This window comes from Camelus bactrianus, chromosome 12, assembly GCF_048773025.1.
Source record: "Camelus bactrianus isolate YW-2024 breed Bactrian camel chromosome 12, ASM4877302v1, whole genome shotgun sequence".
Classification (NCBI taxonomy): domain Eukaryota; kingdom Metazoa; phylum Chordata; class Mammalia; order Artiodactyla; family Camelidae; genus Camelus; species Camelus bactrianus.
Window position 1 is genome coordinate 13,976,759 of NC_133550.1, and position 13,125 is coordinate 13,989,883.

At 42.5% G+C, this 13,125-nt stretch overlaps 1 protein-coding gene and 1 pseudogene across 5 annotated transcripts; both read right to left on the reverse strand.

Annotated features, from left to right (window-relative positions):
* Positions 1-4,047: 4,047 nt before the first annotated feature.
* Positions 4,048-7,478, reverse strand: PRR13 (proline rich 13). Of its 5 annotated transcripts, none has more exons than XM_010964372.3 (4): positions 7,367-7,478; positions 6,734-6,772; positions 6,071-6,435; positions 4,048-4,724 (listed from the first exon to the last, which is right to left on the reverse strand). In XM_010964372.3, exons 2-4 carry the CDS (start codon positions 6,750-6,752, stop codon positions 4,686-4,688), a joined length of 423 nt encoding a protein of 140 aa, XP_010962674.1. In that variant the 5' UTR covers positions 6,753-6,772; positions 7,367-7,478; the 3' UTR covers positions 4,048-4,685. The 5 variants fall into 5 exon arrangements, with proteins under 5 accessions (XP_010962674.1, XP_045379545.1, XP_045379543.1 ...); XM_045523589.2 differs by having other exon boundaries at positions 7,437-7,461; XM_045523587.2 differs by having other exon boundaries at positions 7,321-7,422.
* A 1,777-nt stretch (positions 7,479-9,255) lies between these two features.
* LOC105076378 (3-hydroxyisobutyrate dehydrogenase, mitochondrial pseudogene) lies at positions 9,256-13,072 on the reverse strand (annotated as a pseudogene).
* Positions 13,073-13,125: the final 53 nt, after the last annotated feature.

Here is a 13,125-nt window from a genome sequence, read left to right on the forward strand (position 1 = left end):
AACTGAATATTAACTAATATTAGGAAGTATTGTTAATTTTAAGTGTGATAATGGAATTGTGGTTATGTAGGAGAAATGCTGTTTTAAGAAGTACATGATGAAATATTTAAGGGTGAAGGGTCATGATGTATAGAACAGACTTTCAAATGGTTCACATAGGTATATCAATAAAGCAAATTTGGTAAAATGTTAAGTGCTGAGTGTAGGTGTTAGGTTTATGGATGATCATTGTACTGTTCTTAAAAAGTTAAAAAAATAATTTTTTGGAATAAAAATTGGAAAAAATATGATATGGAATGGAACAAGATTAGCAAAATGTTGATCATTACTGAAGCTAGATTATGGAAATATAGGAATTCATTAAACTGCTTTCTCTACTCCTGAATATATTTGTAAATTTCCACATTAAAACTTTTGTTTAAAAAATAAAGAAGAGTCCTGGAAGGGAGCAAAACAAAATAAGAAGGATACCAAAAGAGACGGCTGATACAGGGTTATTACTGAACCTTCTTCAAGTTCTTGGGTTGTCAGTTCTGGCCTTAATATTAGTTAAGTTTTATTGGGCAACCCCAATTCAGTGGAGAGATGGCTTTCTGAAGTGGAAAATAAGGCTTGGGGACTCCACTGCCTTTCCTCCCACCCCTAAATGATGAGGCGGGCATTAGGAACATGACATAGAAATAAAAATAAGTCAATCATTTGGCAAAGGCAAGAGGCAGAACAAATACTGAAAGAGAGGAAAAGAAGTAGGAAAACATTAGGCTACCCGGAAAAAACCAAACCAAGGAGCAGGCTTACTGTGAGGCCTGGGCTGAAGGACAGATTAACCTCAAGATTTCGTGGTTGGGTCATTTATACCCAGGGGCTCTGAGAGCTGTGGTGGAAGTGAGTGGTTATCCATGAAATCACCTCAATATGGGGGGCAAAACAAAGCTCAAATTAAAAGTTAATAAAATAACATCCTCTACTAACAACAACATGGCTTCTATTGGAGCTGGCCAACAGTTGCAGCCAGCTTTGAAAGAGACGTACCCAATAGCAATACTTGATAATTTTATGAATCAATAAATTCTTCTCAGAAGGGGAATCAAACCAGTCAAGTGAGTGAACCTGACTACGGCCACAAAACAACCTGATGTAGGGAAATGATTCCAAAAAGACAGCAAACTGAAGACTCATCTCATGAGTTGAGGTCCCCAAAGCTAAAGTGTCAATTTGTATTTTAGATCTAATGGGTTTCCTATCCTATCCCATTTTTAATTAATTGGCTGGAAATCTTACTGTACTTAGTGTCTAGTAAGAAAACAATGCAGAATCCCAGATCCTCTCATGGACATAGGGTGGTGAAGACATAAGATAAAAACATTTGAGAACCACCATTTTTAGAGTCTTACACTGATGCACAAAACAGGGTGCACTAACCCAGTGTTCTCAGGGGCCAGCCAAGTCATGTAACTGGCCTAAAGAAAGGCAATGGGGGTTTGAAAGGACGAAGACTGGAAAGTACAGGCTCCATCTATAAGAAATGACCACTAGTCAGGGGCCAGAACTTCTGTCTTCAGAAATGTGGGCCCACTATTGCTAGAGTTTCCAGCTTGAAATCTGAGCCTTTTTTAAAAATGTCTGATATTTTACACAGAAATTGGTCCCTCAAAAAAAAAAGTCCATAGCCAGATATAGCCAATTTTTCAACCTCGGGCAAAGATACATGCACCAAAATGTTCCCCAAAGTGTACAGCAAGATTGGAAACATTCTAAAATTCCAGCAACAAAAGATTGGTTGAATAAACTGAATGCTGTTAAAACACTGTTATCCATAAACACACACACACACACACACATGGAATCAACTCCAAGGTAGATAATTAAAGGAGAAAATGTGAGGTCCAAAAGAGGCCCTGTACTATGCTCCTATTTGATATAAAGGAAGGAACAATGTGAGGTAGAAATAGAAGGGGGATTTAACAATGTAAAGAATAGCTTTGGAATTTTCCAAAAGAATTTGGTAGTCATGGTTGCCTTTGAGGAGGAAGCTAGAAATCTGAGAGAGGAGAACCTTACCTTTCACTGAACTTCCTATTAAAAATGTTAGTTTTCCCCCAAATACATGTATTACTTTTAGCTTTCAAAGTGAATAGACTTTTTCGAAAGAACAACAACAAAACAAGAAGGTGCTCTGCGTGTGGCTTAGAAAAACCAGGAAGGGGAAATGGGCCCTCCTTGGTTAAAATTGCGGAAGAAGGGGGTTGGTTAATTTTCTCTATCATTTCTTTGATTCTTTGTGTTTTCCCCCTGAAGACCCTTCTCATTGTCTCTCCTTATTTCTGGTTTGTTTGTCAACATCTGTTTCTCTTCACCTTACAATTCCCCTGTGCCCACATCTTCCTTCTCCTCCTCAAAAAGGAAGAGCCGATGAGTAAATGAAAACAGAGTGTCATTGGGGGGAAAAAAAAACATCAAAATGGCCCCCAAATCCAGGACACTGGAAAACAGGCCCTGGTTTTCAATTTCCTAATAAGATTAGAAGCTAGCTCTAAAATATATTTATTTTAAGTGTTTATTTCATAGAACTATCCCCAGGGACAAGTCACAGATGCAATCCAGCCAACTAAAAACACTGCTTCCGTGTCCTTCCAGCCCCACACTCAATCTCTATCGGCTGGGGGCCCATCTCAGAAACATCTCTCAAGTTCTCTCCTTCCTCTAGACCCAACTCTCCCACTTCAGCATTGCCTGCTCTCAGGCTCCTGCATGCAACTCACGCCCAGAAATTCCTGAACTTCCATCCTACGCCTTTTTCCAACTCTGTGCCTCCACAGAACTGCCTCTTCTGCCTGGAATCAACTGGGTTAAGAGCACAGATGCAGGAGCCACACTGCTTGAGTTCGAATCCTGCCTGAAATTTTCTTCATCTACAAAATGGGAACGTGGTGCCTATCTCAGCATTGCGGTGAAGATTACTACACAAGTTATAAATGTAAAGGACTTGGTGCCTGGCACATGATGCTCGGCGTTGCTGAGATTATTCAACTGGGAAATTCCTACTCATTCTGAGGCCCAGCCAAGACCTCGCTCATTTCCCAGTGGCACTGTCACTCTTCCCTTTCCTCCCCTCACTGCTTGATCATCTCTATTGTGGCCCTTTTTACTAGATTATAATAACCTAGTCACATATTCACATGTCCATCTGCTCCATTAGATCTTGCAGGTCATGAAGGGCAAGGACTGTCTTACTCATCTTTGTAGTTTCAGCACTCAGAACACAGTATTTCCTCAGTAAACACTTTCCCAGGGAATTAATTTAGCCTCACTGGGATTCCTGGGATTCCAAAATATGCAGTAGAGCTTTAGATTGTGCCTAAGCACACACCTTTCCCAGCTCCCCTCCATATCCACCTGGTAAATCTATTCTTTCACTTTTTTCTACTCATACTTCTCACACTCAAGCTTCAAGAGGTAGTTGAAATGCCACTTTCCTGTGATGTCATCTGTGACTCCTCCTTCCCTTCCTAGGTATTTCTCCAGCGTGTTATAGCATCTATCTTTATTAATTTGGTCTCTTAGATGTCTTTTTCCTCTACTCAGAAAATCTTTGAGAACCTGACATGTAGTACCATGCATGACATTTAGTAAATTAGTGGCGCTCAATTCTATCTGTGCATCAGAATCACATACACAGTTGGTTAAAAATACTGATTTGTAGGATCCCATCCTTAAGGACTCTTAATCAAGAGTCTTTTAGGCAAAGTTCTAAATCACTCTCTGATAGCTGATGGGCAGCCAGGGTTGAGAACCTCTGTAGCAGATACAAAAACTTATGCAAAAGACCTATATCCATTCATCAAATGAAAGACAATAAAGAATCATCCCACTAAGCCTGAAGCAATTCTGAAGGACCCTCCCACTTAAGAAATAGAGGCAGTATGGTGTCTTTCTGATGATACTCTGGTTCCTTACCATAAAAATGATACCCTTTAAAGGGTCTGTAAAAGGGCAGCAAAAGTAGTAGAATGTGCTAAACCCAACCAAGATAATGGCACAGGTGAAGAGAGACCAACAGAAACAGCTTTATTTGGACTGACAGTTGGAGAGGAAGAGGAGGACCTGAGATAGCATGCTGAGTTAAAAAGCAAATTAGTTTCCAAAATAAAATGGCAGTCATCAGCCAAACGGGCTACACTTCCCAGCAGCCTTGCAGTGACTGCAATCAACAAAGTCCTGCTAGGCAATGTTTATTTGCCACTAAATCACTGAAGCATGCCACGATTACAAGAAAGGTACAGGTTGGGCTTTTTCCCATTACTAAATTTCCACAACACCTCCCCAGTCATTAAGTATTACAAAAGGAAATTTAAAAAATCACATTTTACAGATCTTAGATTTGTCTTTAGCATTTAGCTCAAAGATCTCACCATCTGCAAAAAAAAAAATAGTTCTTCTGCAAAACTCATCAGCTAAAAGTTTTATCTCAGCAGTGAGAAGATGGCCTTTGCTCGCCCATGGCAATTCTTTTCCCATTTTCCCTAGCCAGTTAGGGTTGAACAGCAGAGTGAGACTCAGATTGCGGGGGGTGGGGGGGTGGGGGAGTGGACACCGGGGCTAATTCCCCCAGTACAAGATGGCATCTGAAGCTTGATGGGAGAGCAGAACTGGAGAGACTTGAGGGAAGGGTCCAGGCCCTGTATTCAGTCAGAGTCACTGCTGGAAGAGGAGGAGGAGGAATGCTGCAAGGGGAAAGGGGAAAGGGGATATCATCAGATCCAATGACCTTTGATCCCTCCATGACACATGCTTTGGTGCCCTACCCCTCCACCCAAGTGCCCTTTGCTTTCTAAGAAGGTCAGGAGTCTTCAACCAGACTGTCCCTTAAACAGTAAACACAAGGGTTTCCTTCAGCAGTGAGCATACACTAATGGATGAAACCATCCTAAATCATTGCACAGAATTTAACACACTGCATGTGGAGCAAGTTTCCAACTTTCTTTACCTAAGCCAATGCCTAAGCAAAGAATAAATTATAGGCACAAGCATAGGATAGTGCTAGGAAACAGCTTCTACCTTATAATGTTAACTGCATGGAAAGTTCCTAGTGGCTATGAGTCTAAGAAAAGTGAGTAGAATCAGCAGCTGTGTGTGCATCTATCTCTACTTTTCCCTAAGCCTCAACGGAAAAAAAGTGAGGAAAGTGGGAGAGGAGGCTGGGAGAGTCCTAGTCAAGGTTCATTACAGGCATACCCCCCTTGACAACTGTCATCAAAAACATTTTTTAGTCTCTCCTTTCAATCTTTCTCCTTTTCTTCTCCTCAGACTGCTACCAAAGATCCAGAAGCAGGATTAGCATCCAAAACCGTAAGGCAAATAAATACTAGGCAGAAAAATGTAAATTGGGCCTCCTTAAGATCGAGGTTGGTTCAGTCTTTCCAGAGTTGTCCTGAGAGCTACCTTTACCCTTGCAAATTAATATTCCTCTGGAATGAAGATACTTTGCCCTGGGACTGAGCATGAAACTCAGGGTTTTATTGAGGCTGAGTCACCTACTGCTCTTCCTCTCAGTTTCCCTGCTGGGTGGTTGGACAAAAAGGCCCATGTAATTAACACAAAACACTAAGAACGCTGAAGGAGAGAAAGAACTCCGGGAACTAGGGCCACATTATTTGTCAATTTTTATTAAAAGACTGCTTTTTCAAAGGACTGACTCTATTACTGGACATTTGACCACCTCAGTGGGTGTGTCCAACTTGCTAAAACATGCATCTGGTCAGGGAGAGGGGCAGAAGTTCTGGGAAGAGAAAGGCACACAAGGACTTCGGATTCTGATATCCATTCAAAGGCTAAGTCTAGCCCCTCCCAGAAAGAAGGCCCAAATAGCCTAATAGTTCTTTTCAAGATTATCAGATTCCCTCCCTTTGGAATCCTATACAGAGGAAAATCATCTGCCAGAGCAACACAATTGCTGCCCTGTGTCCTCAGACTGCCAATCCCCCTTCCTTGCCCATCTTCTGCCTCCCTAGTCCCTCTGGTTTGGGTGGGGGGGGCAGCCCTTCCTAGCCAGGCTCCAGAAGGCACTGACCTTGCCATGCTTGTGGTGTTTGTGCATCTTTTTATGAGCTTTCTTCATTTTCTTCTGCATCTTCTTGTCCATCACCATTCCTGGTCCCATCATGCCAGGGGCCAATGGAGTCACCGGAGGCATGCCAGGGGCAGGTGGTGGGTATGGAGGGGGGTAGGGACCTGAGGGTTGGCATCCTGGGTACCCAGATTGTGGCACAGGATGACCAGGCCCACCTGGAGGAAAAGCTGGATTCCCCTGGGGAACTCCTGGGGGAGGGGGATAGGGGCCTGGAGGAAAGGCAGGGTTGACAGGTGGTGGATGGGCAGGATTGCAACCTCCAGGGTACCCGACGTTAGGGGGATATGGATTTGGCCCCGGCTGCCCTGGTGGAAGAAGCAAAGAATAAATTAAGGTTAGAACTGCCCAGAGCCTCTGGCAACAAACAAACAAACAAACGGTGGGGGGAGGGGAATTCCGTTTCTCACTCAACACTTAAGGGGAAATGGAAAGGTGAGGAAGGAGAATGGAGGGTAGGGTAGACAAACATAAGTAGTACAGAGAAAAGGTAACGTCCCTGGCAGGGCTGGGAAGAAGAACCACCCTGGGGGAATAGGGCTTTGCTTTTGTTCTAGCCCATCTGAAAAAAGGTTGGGGCAGGAGAAGAGTTCCCCAAACACCTACCGGGATTAGGATTCCACATGTTCAGGTGTTTCCACCAGCCTGAGGAGAAAGAAATAAAGGCAAAACCTGACAGTCCAGAAATGGGTAGGGGATTTAGAGACCAAGCCCAACTCCAAAGCCTCCTGCCCCACAGTAGGCTCTCAGAGAACTGCCACAATGTTTCCACCTGTCCCTTCTCCCCAATACCTGTTCGGTTCCTAGTTCCCTAACCGCAGGAACCTAGCTCCCAGGGCCCCTCCACCTTCCACCAGCTCTGGCCACCGCTGGAGGTTTCTAACTCCTCCGGAGAGGGGCAGAGTCCGCGAATCTCGCTATCCCCATCACTCATCTCCCTTTCCTAGACTGACTCCGGAAAACTTTAACCACCTATATGCTGCCGAAGGATCTTAAACAACTTCACTGCCCCCCGGGGGAGAGTGATGGAGGACAGGACCCCCACCCTAGGCTAAGAAAAGGACCCGCCTCGACGCAAAACGAGGCAGGAGGCTGAAAGATCCTCAAACGCTTACATATGTAGACACACCCCCTTCCCCATTAAAAAGGGCAAATGGAGATTCCTGGCTCCCAGCTGCCACCGGACCCCTCACCCAGGAATAAAGAAAGAAGAAAACAGGAATCTAGATGTCCCGTCACCTTTACACCACTGCCTGGGCTTGACTCGTCCTTCTCAGCCTCCACTCTCACTTCCTGGTCTCAGTCTCACCTTAAGCTCCCGCATCCGTCTCTGCTATCGCCTAATTGGTAATTATGTGGTCATTCGGCGATATGATTGGAGAACTCAGTTGTCAATCACTACGCTGGAGGGCAACGGTTGCAGTAGGGGAGGAGCCGGGCGCGGTAGGGCGAGGCTGGTGCGTAGGAGCGGGCGGGCCGGAAAACCCTGGTGGGTGGCGCTGGGAGGGACGAGCTAGGAGATTCCTCTCTCCTGGCCAGCTTATGGGCAAAGTCCCCAAGTGCCTAGAAGAAACTCAACACTTGACCTCTGAACTGTGGGTGCCACACCTTGTAATGTGAATATACTGTGATAAGATATATAACACAGAGCGCTTAAGGAAGGGCGGGGATCTGCTGAGGCTCACCCCCAAGCCTCAATATTGCGGACTCCCTCTGAGCTTCCGCAGGAAGTAAAGAAACATTCTTGGGGGAAACACAGAGATTTCTAATCTCTCCTAGGATTCCCATATCTCAGTTGCATAGCTCCGCCATTTGTGGAATGGCCATTAACCAGGAACCAAGGAGCTCATCCTTGTTGGCTCTCTCCTTCGCCTTTACCTTCTTCCCCCTCCAACATCACTGAAGGGTCTGTTTTGTTTCGCCAAGTAAATCTGGAATCCCTCCACTTCTCTCCATCTTCTCTACATCCAATCTACCGTCATCTCTCAACTGGATTGCTGCACTGGCCTCTATGTTTTTTTAATAACATAATTAACAAGCGTGATTTAATGAACATATATAGAACCATGCACCCAAAACTTTAAAAGTACTTATTCTCTTTAAAAATTGATGTAAGTACAGTTGACTTGTTTAAAAAAAAATGTTTATTCCTCTTAAGCATACTTAAAACATTTATTAAAATGATCTCAACTAATATTCAAATTTCAAAGAATTATGTAACACATACCATATTCTTTGACCACAACTTAAAACGTAAATACAAATGAAACTGAGCAGGACCCTGTGGGGCCCTCCTACGAACAAAAGCCTTTCTGTGTCCCCGTTTCTTGTTTGTAGGAAAAAGGGTTCAGCCTCCTAGACCTTCCCTGCGTTTCAAAGAGCAGATTCAGACAGCGGCTAATTAGGAAAGGGAGGGAATGCAGAAACAAAGGAGGAATAGTCAAGAAACAATTTATGTAGTGATAAAGGAGGGTCCCGGCTCCTCCTCAAGGAATATACATAACAATATATCTTTGAGTTTTTCTGCAGGAATTAAGGTCCCCATTCAGGTGGAGGATGGTAGCTTCGGGCTGAGCACAAGATTCCTGGAACATCACCCTGTTACCTTACCACCAACCAATCAGAAGAAAGCAGCCCTTGCCCCAAATTTTGCCTATAAAAACTCTCCCCCCAAAACCACTGAGGAGATCGGGTTGTTGTGTTGTTTTTTTTTTTTTAACACAAACCACCAGTTCTCCTTATTTGGCCCTGAAATAAACCTTTCTGCAATCTAAACTCCAGCATTCCAGTTTGTTTGACCTCACTGTTCGTCGGGCACAGGAATTTGCATTAGGCAACACAAATATACATCTGGAAGTTAAAAAAACAAACAAAAATCTTTCAAGTAACTCTGGGTCAAGGAATAAAACATGATAGAAATTAAATACTCTGAATTAAACCCTAGAGAAACTATTACATCCCAAACTTGTGACATACAAAAAATATAAAGAAGAAAAATTGTATACTGAGTTTGTCATCTTTAACTAAAATTTTTTATTTTTTTAATTTTAAAATTTTTGTTATATATATTTTATTGAAATAGTTATGTAACCATAGCACATTTTGATATATTTTTGTATCAGGTTCATTCTAAATGTTTGAAATGAATTGGAATATTTTCTTTTTTTTTAACTCTAGGGCAACAATTTATATCTGCATTATTTCCTTCTTGGAAGATCATTGAGTTTGAAAGAAATTATTGATTCATCTATACAGGCATGATGCCTTTCATAATTTAAATATTTAAACCTATCTTTTTCTTTTAAAGCAGCTTTATTGAGATATAGTTTATATACCATTCAACTCACCCATTTAAAGTGTACAATTCAATGGTTTTTAGCATATTGTGAGCTTCTGCAACCATCACCATCACCTAATTTTAGAACATTTTTGTCCCCCTTAAAATAATTCCACACCCATTAGTAATGAATCCTCATTCCTCTCCTTACCTCTCCCCCAACCTCTCCCCCAACCTCTCCCCCATTCCACCCAAGCCCAAAGCAACCATTAATCAATGTTCTGCCCGTAAATTTTCCTATTCTAAATACTTTGTACAAATGGAAAATTGTACAATATATGACCTATTGTGATTGGCTTCTTTCACTTAGCATAATATTTTCAAGGTTCATCCATGTTATAGTATGAGTCAGTACTTCATTTTTATTAAGGAAGTACTGAATAATATGCCATTGTTTAGATATACCACATTTAGTTTATTTATCTGTCAGTTGATGGACATTTGAATTGTTTTCACTTTTGGCCTGTTATGAATATTGCTGCTTTAAACATTCATGTACAGGTTTTTACATGAACACATGTTTTCTTTTGTTTATTATCAGCATGGAAATTAATTTCAATTCAAAATTATATGGTTATGTTAGTGGATAGTAAGACCCCTAAATTCAGAAGCCCACCAAAGTGTGAGTCCTTGCCACTGGCTATGAAAGAATTTGCAACAGAGGCAGAGGGACAAAGTGAAAAGCTGTTTTATCACTCAAAAAAGGAAAAGGAAAGAAATTGTTCAAGTAGGGAGCCATCAGCCAAGACGGCTGGTCAAGGCAGCTCCAGCTCCAGGTCAGGCCATGTGGACTTTTATTGGAAGCTTCTGCCATCATATCCTCCTTCTGGGTGTGCTGGAGCCAATTACCTTTTTTTCTGTCCTTGTGTGGGCTTTTCCCATTGTCATGGCAATTGTCAACTGTCATGGCACTGGTGGGTGTGTCATTTGGCATGCTAATACATTACAATGAAGGATGAATATATAATGAGGCTCAAGGTCCACTGGAAGGCAAATCCTCTGCCATCTTGGGCCTAGTTTATTCTAACCAGTTCTTCTTTCTTTTCTTTGTGGCTGCCTCCGGAGACTTAGAATAATTGGTTTCTATTCAAGGGAGAAGCAAGGGTATGATCCTGGGGGCAACAGCCTCAGTAACATGGGGCAATAAACAAGAGGCAGGGGTTGGTGAGGGGGCCTGCAGTGTCCTACTCTGTATCAATTATGTTTAGAATAATGTAATAATTATCTACAGCACATATCACCCTTGGCTCTGAAATAGTTCCAAACATGTCATTCTCTTTAATTCAGAAAATATGTAGTAAGAATGCACAAGGAAGCAAAAATATAAAAAACAAGTTTGCTGAGTATTGGGAGTTATTACAAGAGGGACACACCAAGATAAATGTGACAGAGTCCAAATTAAATAACATGGGGCAAGGCAGGCATTCTCTTGCTTTATCAACTCCTGGAAAATGAATCAGTAACCTCAGTAATACAAGAATACTACCACTTGGTTAAAAGGACAAACTTTCTGAGGGACACAGGTAGTAATTCATTATATTTCCCCTTTTTCTAACTCCTTTCCTCAAACCGATTTATTTTCTTTCCCCTAAGATAGGTTTTATCCTGTTGGGGAAAAAAAATGACTTTCTTTGTAAATTGGAGTAAATAATACCTTGATTGAAGTATGTAAGTTGAAGATGCTTAGGGACCTTTGAAAAATGTCAGTCAGCTACTTAAGAGAAAATCAGTGGCTTGCAAAAAAAAAAAAAAAATTCAGACATTATATATTTACTAAATAGATTTTCTTTTTAAAGAATAAGCAGTCCAAAATGGGTACAAAAGCCCAGGGTTTACTGTGACCTAGACAATCAAAAGCAGAGAGTTGATCTTTGATTAAACTCATTTTACCTGTGGAGTGAGCTATAAGGAGGCTCCAAGACAGAGTCTGGTTTCCAACAGTGTCCACTGCCAAAGGGCAAACTTAGAACATCTCCTTCCCTCGTAGAAACTGGGACATGGATGAGAAGTCTTTCTCTGAGCAGCCCTTCAACTAGCCCTTCTCGCACATCATCCTGTAGCTCTGATAGGCTTGACTGTCCAGAAGGATTGGGCTCTTTGTGATAGTAACAGAGTCTTATGCTAATTCCAGCTCCTTAGCCGTGAGTGTTATTCTGAATCCACCCTGACAGTTCTTAGGTGAGGGAACTCCATCCATCACTCCAGGTACAGGATTATAAATGTCACTTGACCAACACTGTCTTGAGCTTATATTTAGGATTTTAGCTAAGAGTTTTGGGTCAAGCCCTAACCTGATTCCCAGATTCATAGCTTCAGCAGTTCCAATCATACAAATAGCTAACAGCAGGCTGCTGTAGCAGAGCCTTGCAGTCTGCCCAGTCCCAAGGGCTCCATAACACACCACATCGCAGCCCTTATACCCCAGCAACTCCTGAGCAGCAGCAAATTCATCTTTGACTCCTCCCACCATAAACATTAGGTTTTCAGACTGAGCCACTCCCTACACCATCAGAAACAGGAGCCTCCAGAAAAACTGCTCCAATTTTCTCAACTTCTTTAGTTAATTCTTTCAAAACCGTAGGATTGATAGCTCTGGAATCTGTTGATAGTGAGCTTTTCTTCGCTTTTTTAAAAGAATTCCATTTGCTCCCAAAATAAGCTTCTGTTGCATTGATACTGGTGGGCAACATTGTTAATAATTCCATCCACTTTCTCGCTACATCTGCTGGGGAAGACTCCGCTGGGAAATCTAGACACTCTTAGCATGCATCAGGGAACAAACCTAGACACTCTTAGCTTGGATCAGGGAATATGTTATAAATAGTGAGTGAATAGCTGTGTTTCATGAGTTTTTTTGCCAGTGGATGCCCCATGTTGCCTAGTCCAATGAATCCAGCTGGAGTCTTTGAAGCCACTGAGCCAGAACACATCACTGCAAGGCTGGCCACTGCGGGTGGCCTCAGTAGGGAGGCTGGAGGCGCTCCACGGAGCGATAAGGAAGCTGTCCTGCTGTCCCCACCCCCGCTCAGCACAGTGACCTCTGTGGCTCCCTGAGAGCCCACTGACTAGGAGGGTACGTGGGTCCGCATGCACCGACCATATGTTTTCAATTCTATTGGATATTTACTTACAAGAGGAATTGCTGGGTCATATGCTAATTCTATGTATAACTTTTTGAGGAACAGCCAGACTATTTTCCAAAATAGCCACACCGTTTTACATCCCCACCGGCCATGTGTGAGGGCTCCAATTTCTCCGCATCTGCGCCAACACTTGTTACTGTCTGTCTTTACTCATATAAGCTTTCTAGTGGGTGTGAAGTGGTGTCTCATTAACTGTCCTGTCAGCATCCACTCTGGCCCTCTTCCAGTTCATACTCCATATTGCAATCTGGGAAATGTCTTTCTAAAGCCAACTGCTGTCACCCCATTGCTTAAAATTCAATGGCTTTGCGTCATCCTAAAGACAAAGGTAGAAACTATTTTTACATGTATGCATTCATTTTTTGTTGAAGAGGTAACGTGGTCACATGATTTGAAAACCAAAAAGGATAAAGAGGTATGAAGTGAGAAGTCTCCCTCCCACTCTTGTTTTTCATCTACCCAGCCTCCCCCAACCCACATACCCTGTGATTCTTCTATTTACTTCCACAGTTTCTTCA

Coding starts and splice junctions, on each gene's coding strand:
- PRR13 (XM_010964372.3), bottom strand. Junction 4,725..6,070: donor AACACCACAAGCATGGCAAG/GTCAGTGCCTTC, acceptor TTCCCCTTGCAG/CATTCCTCCTCCTCCTCTTC.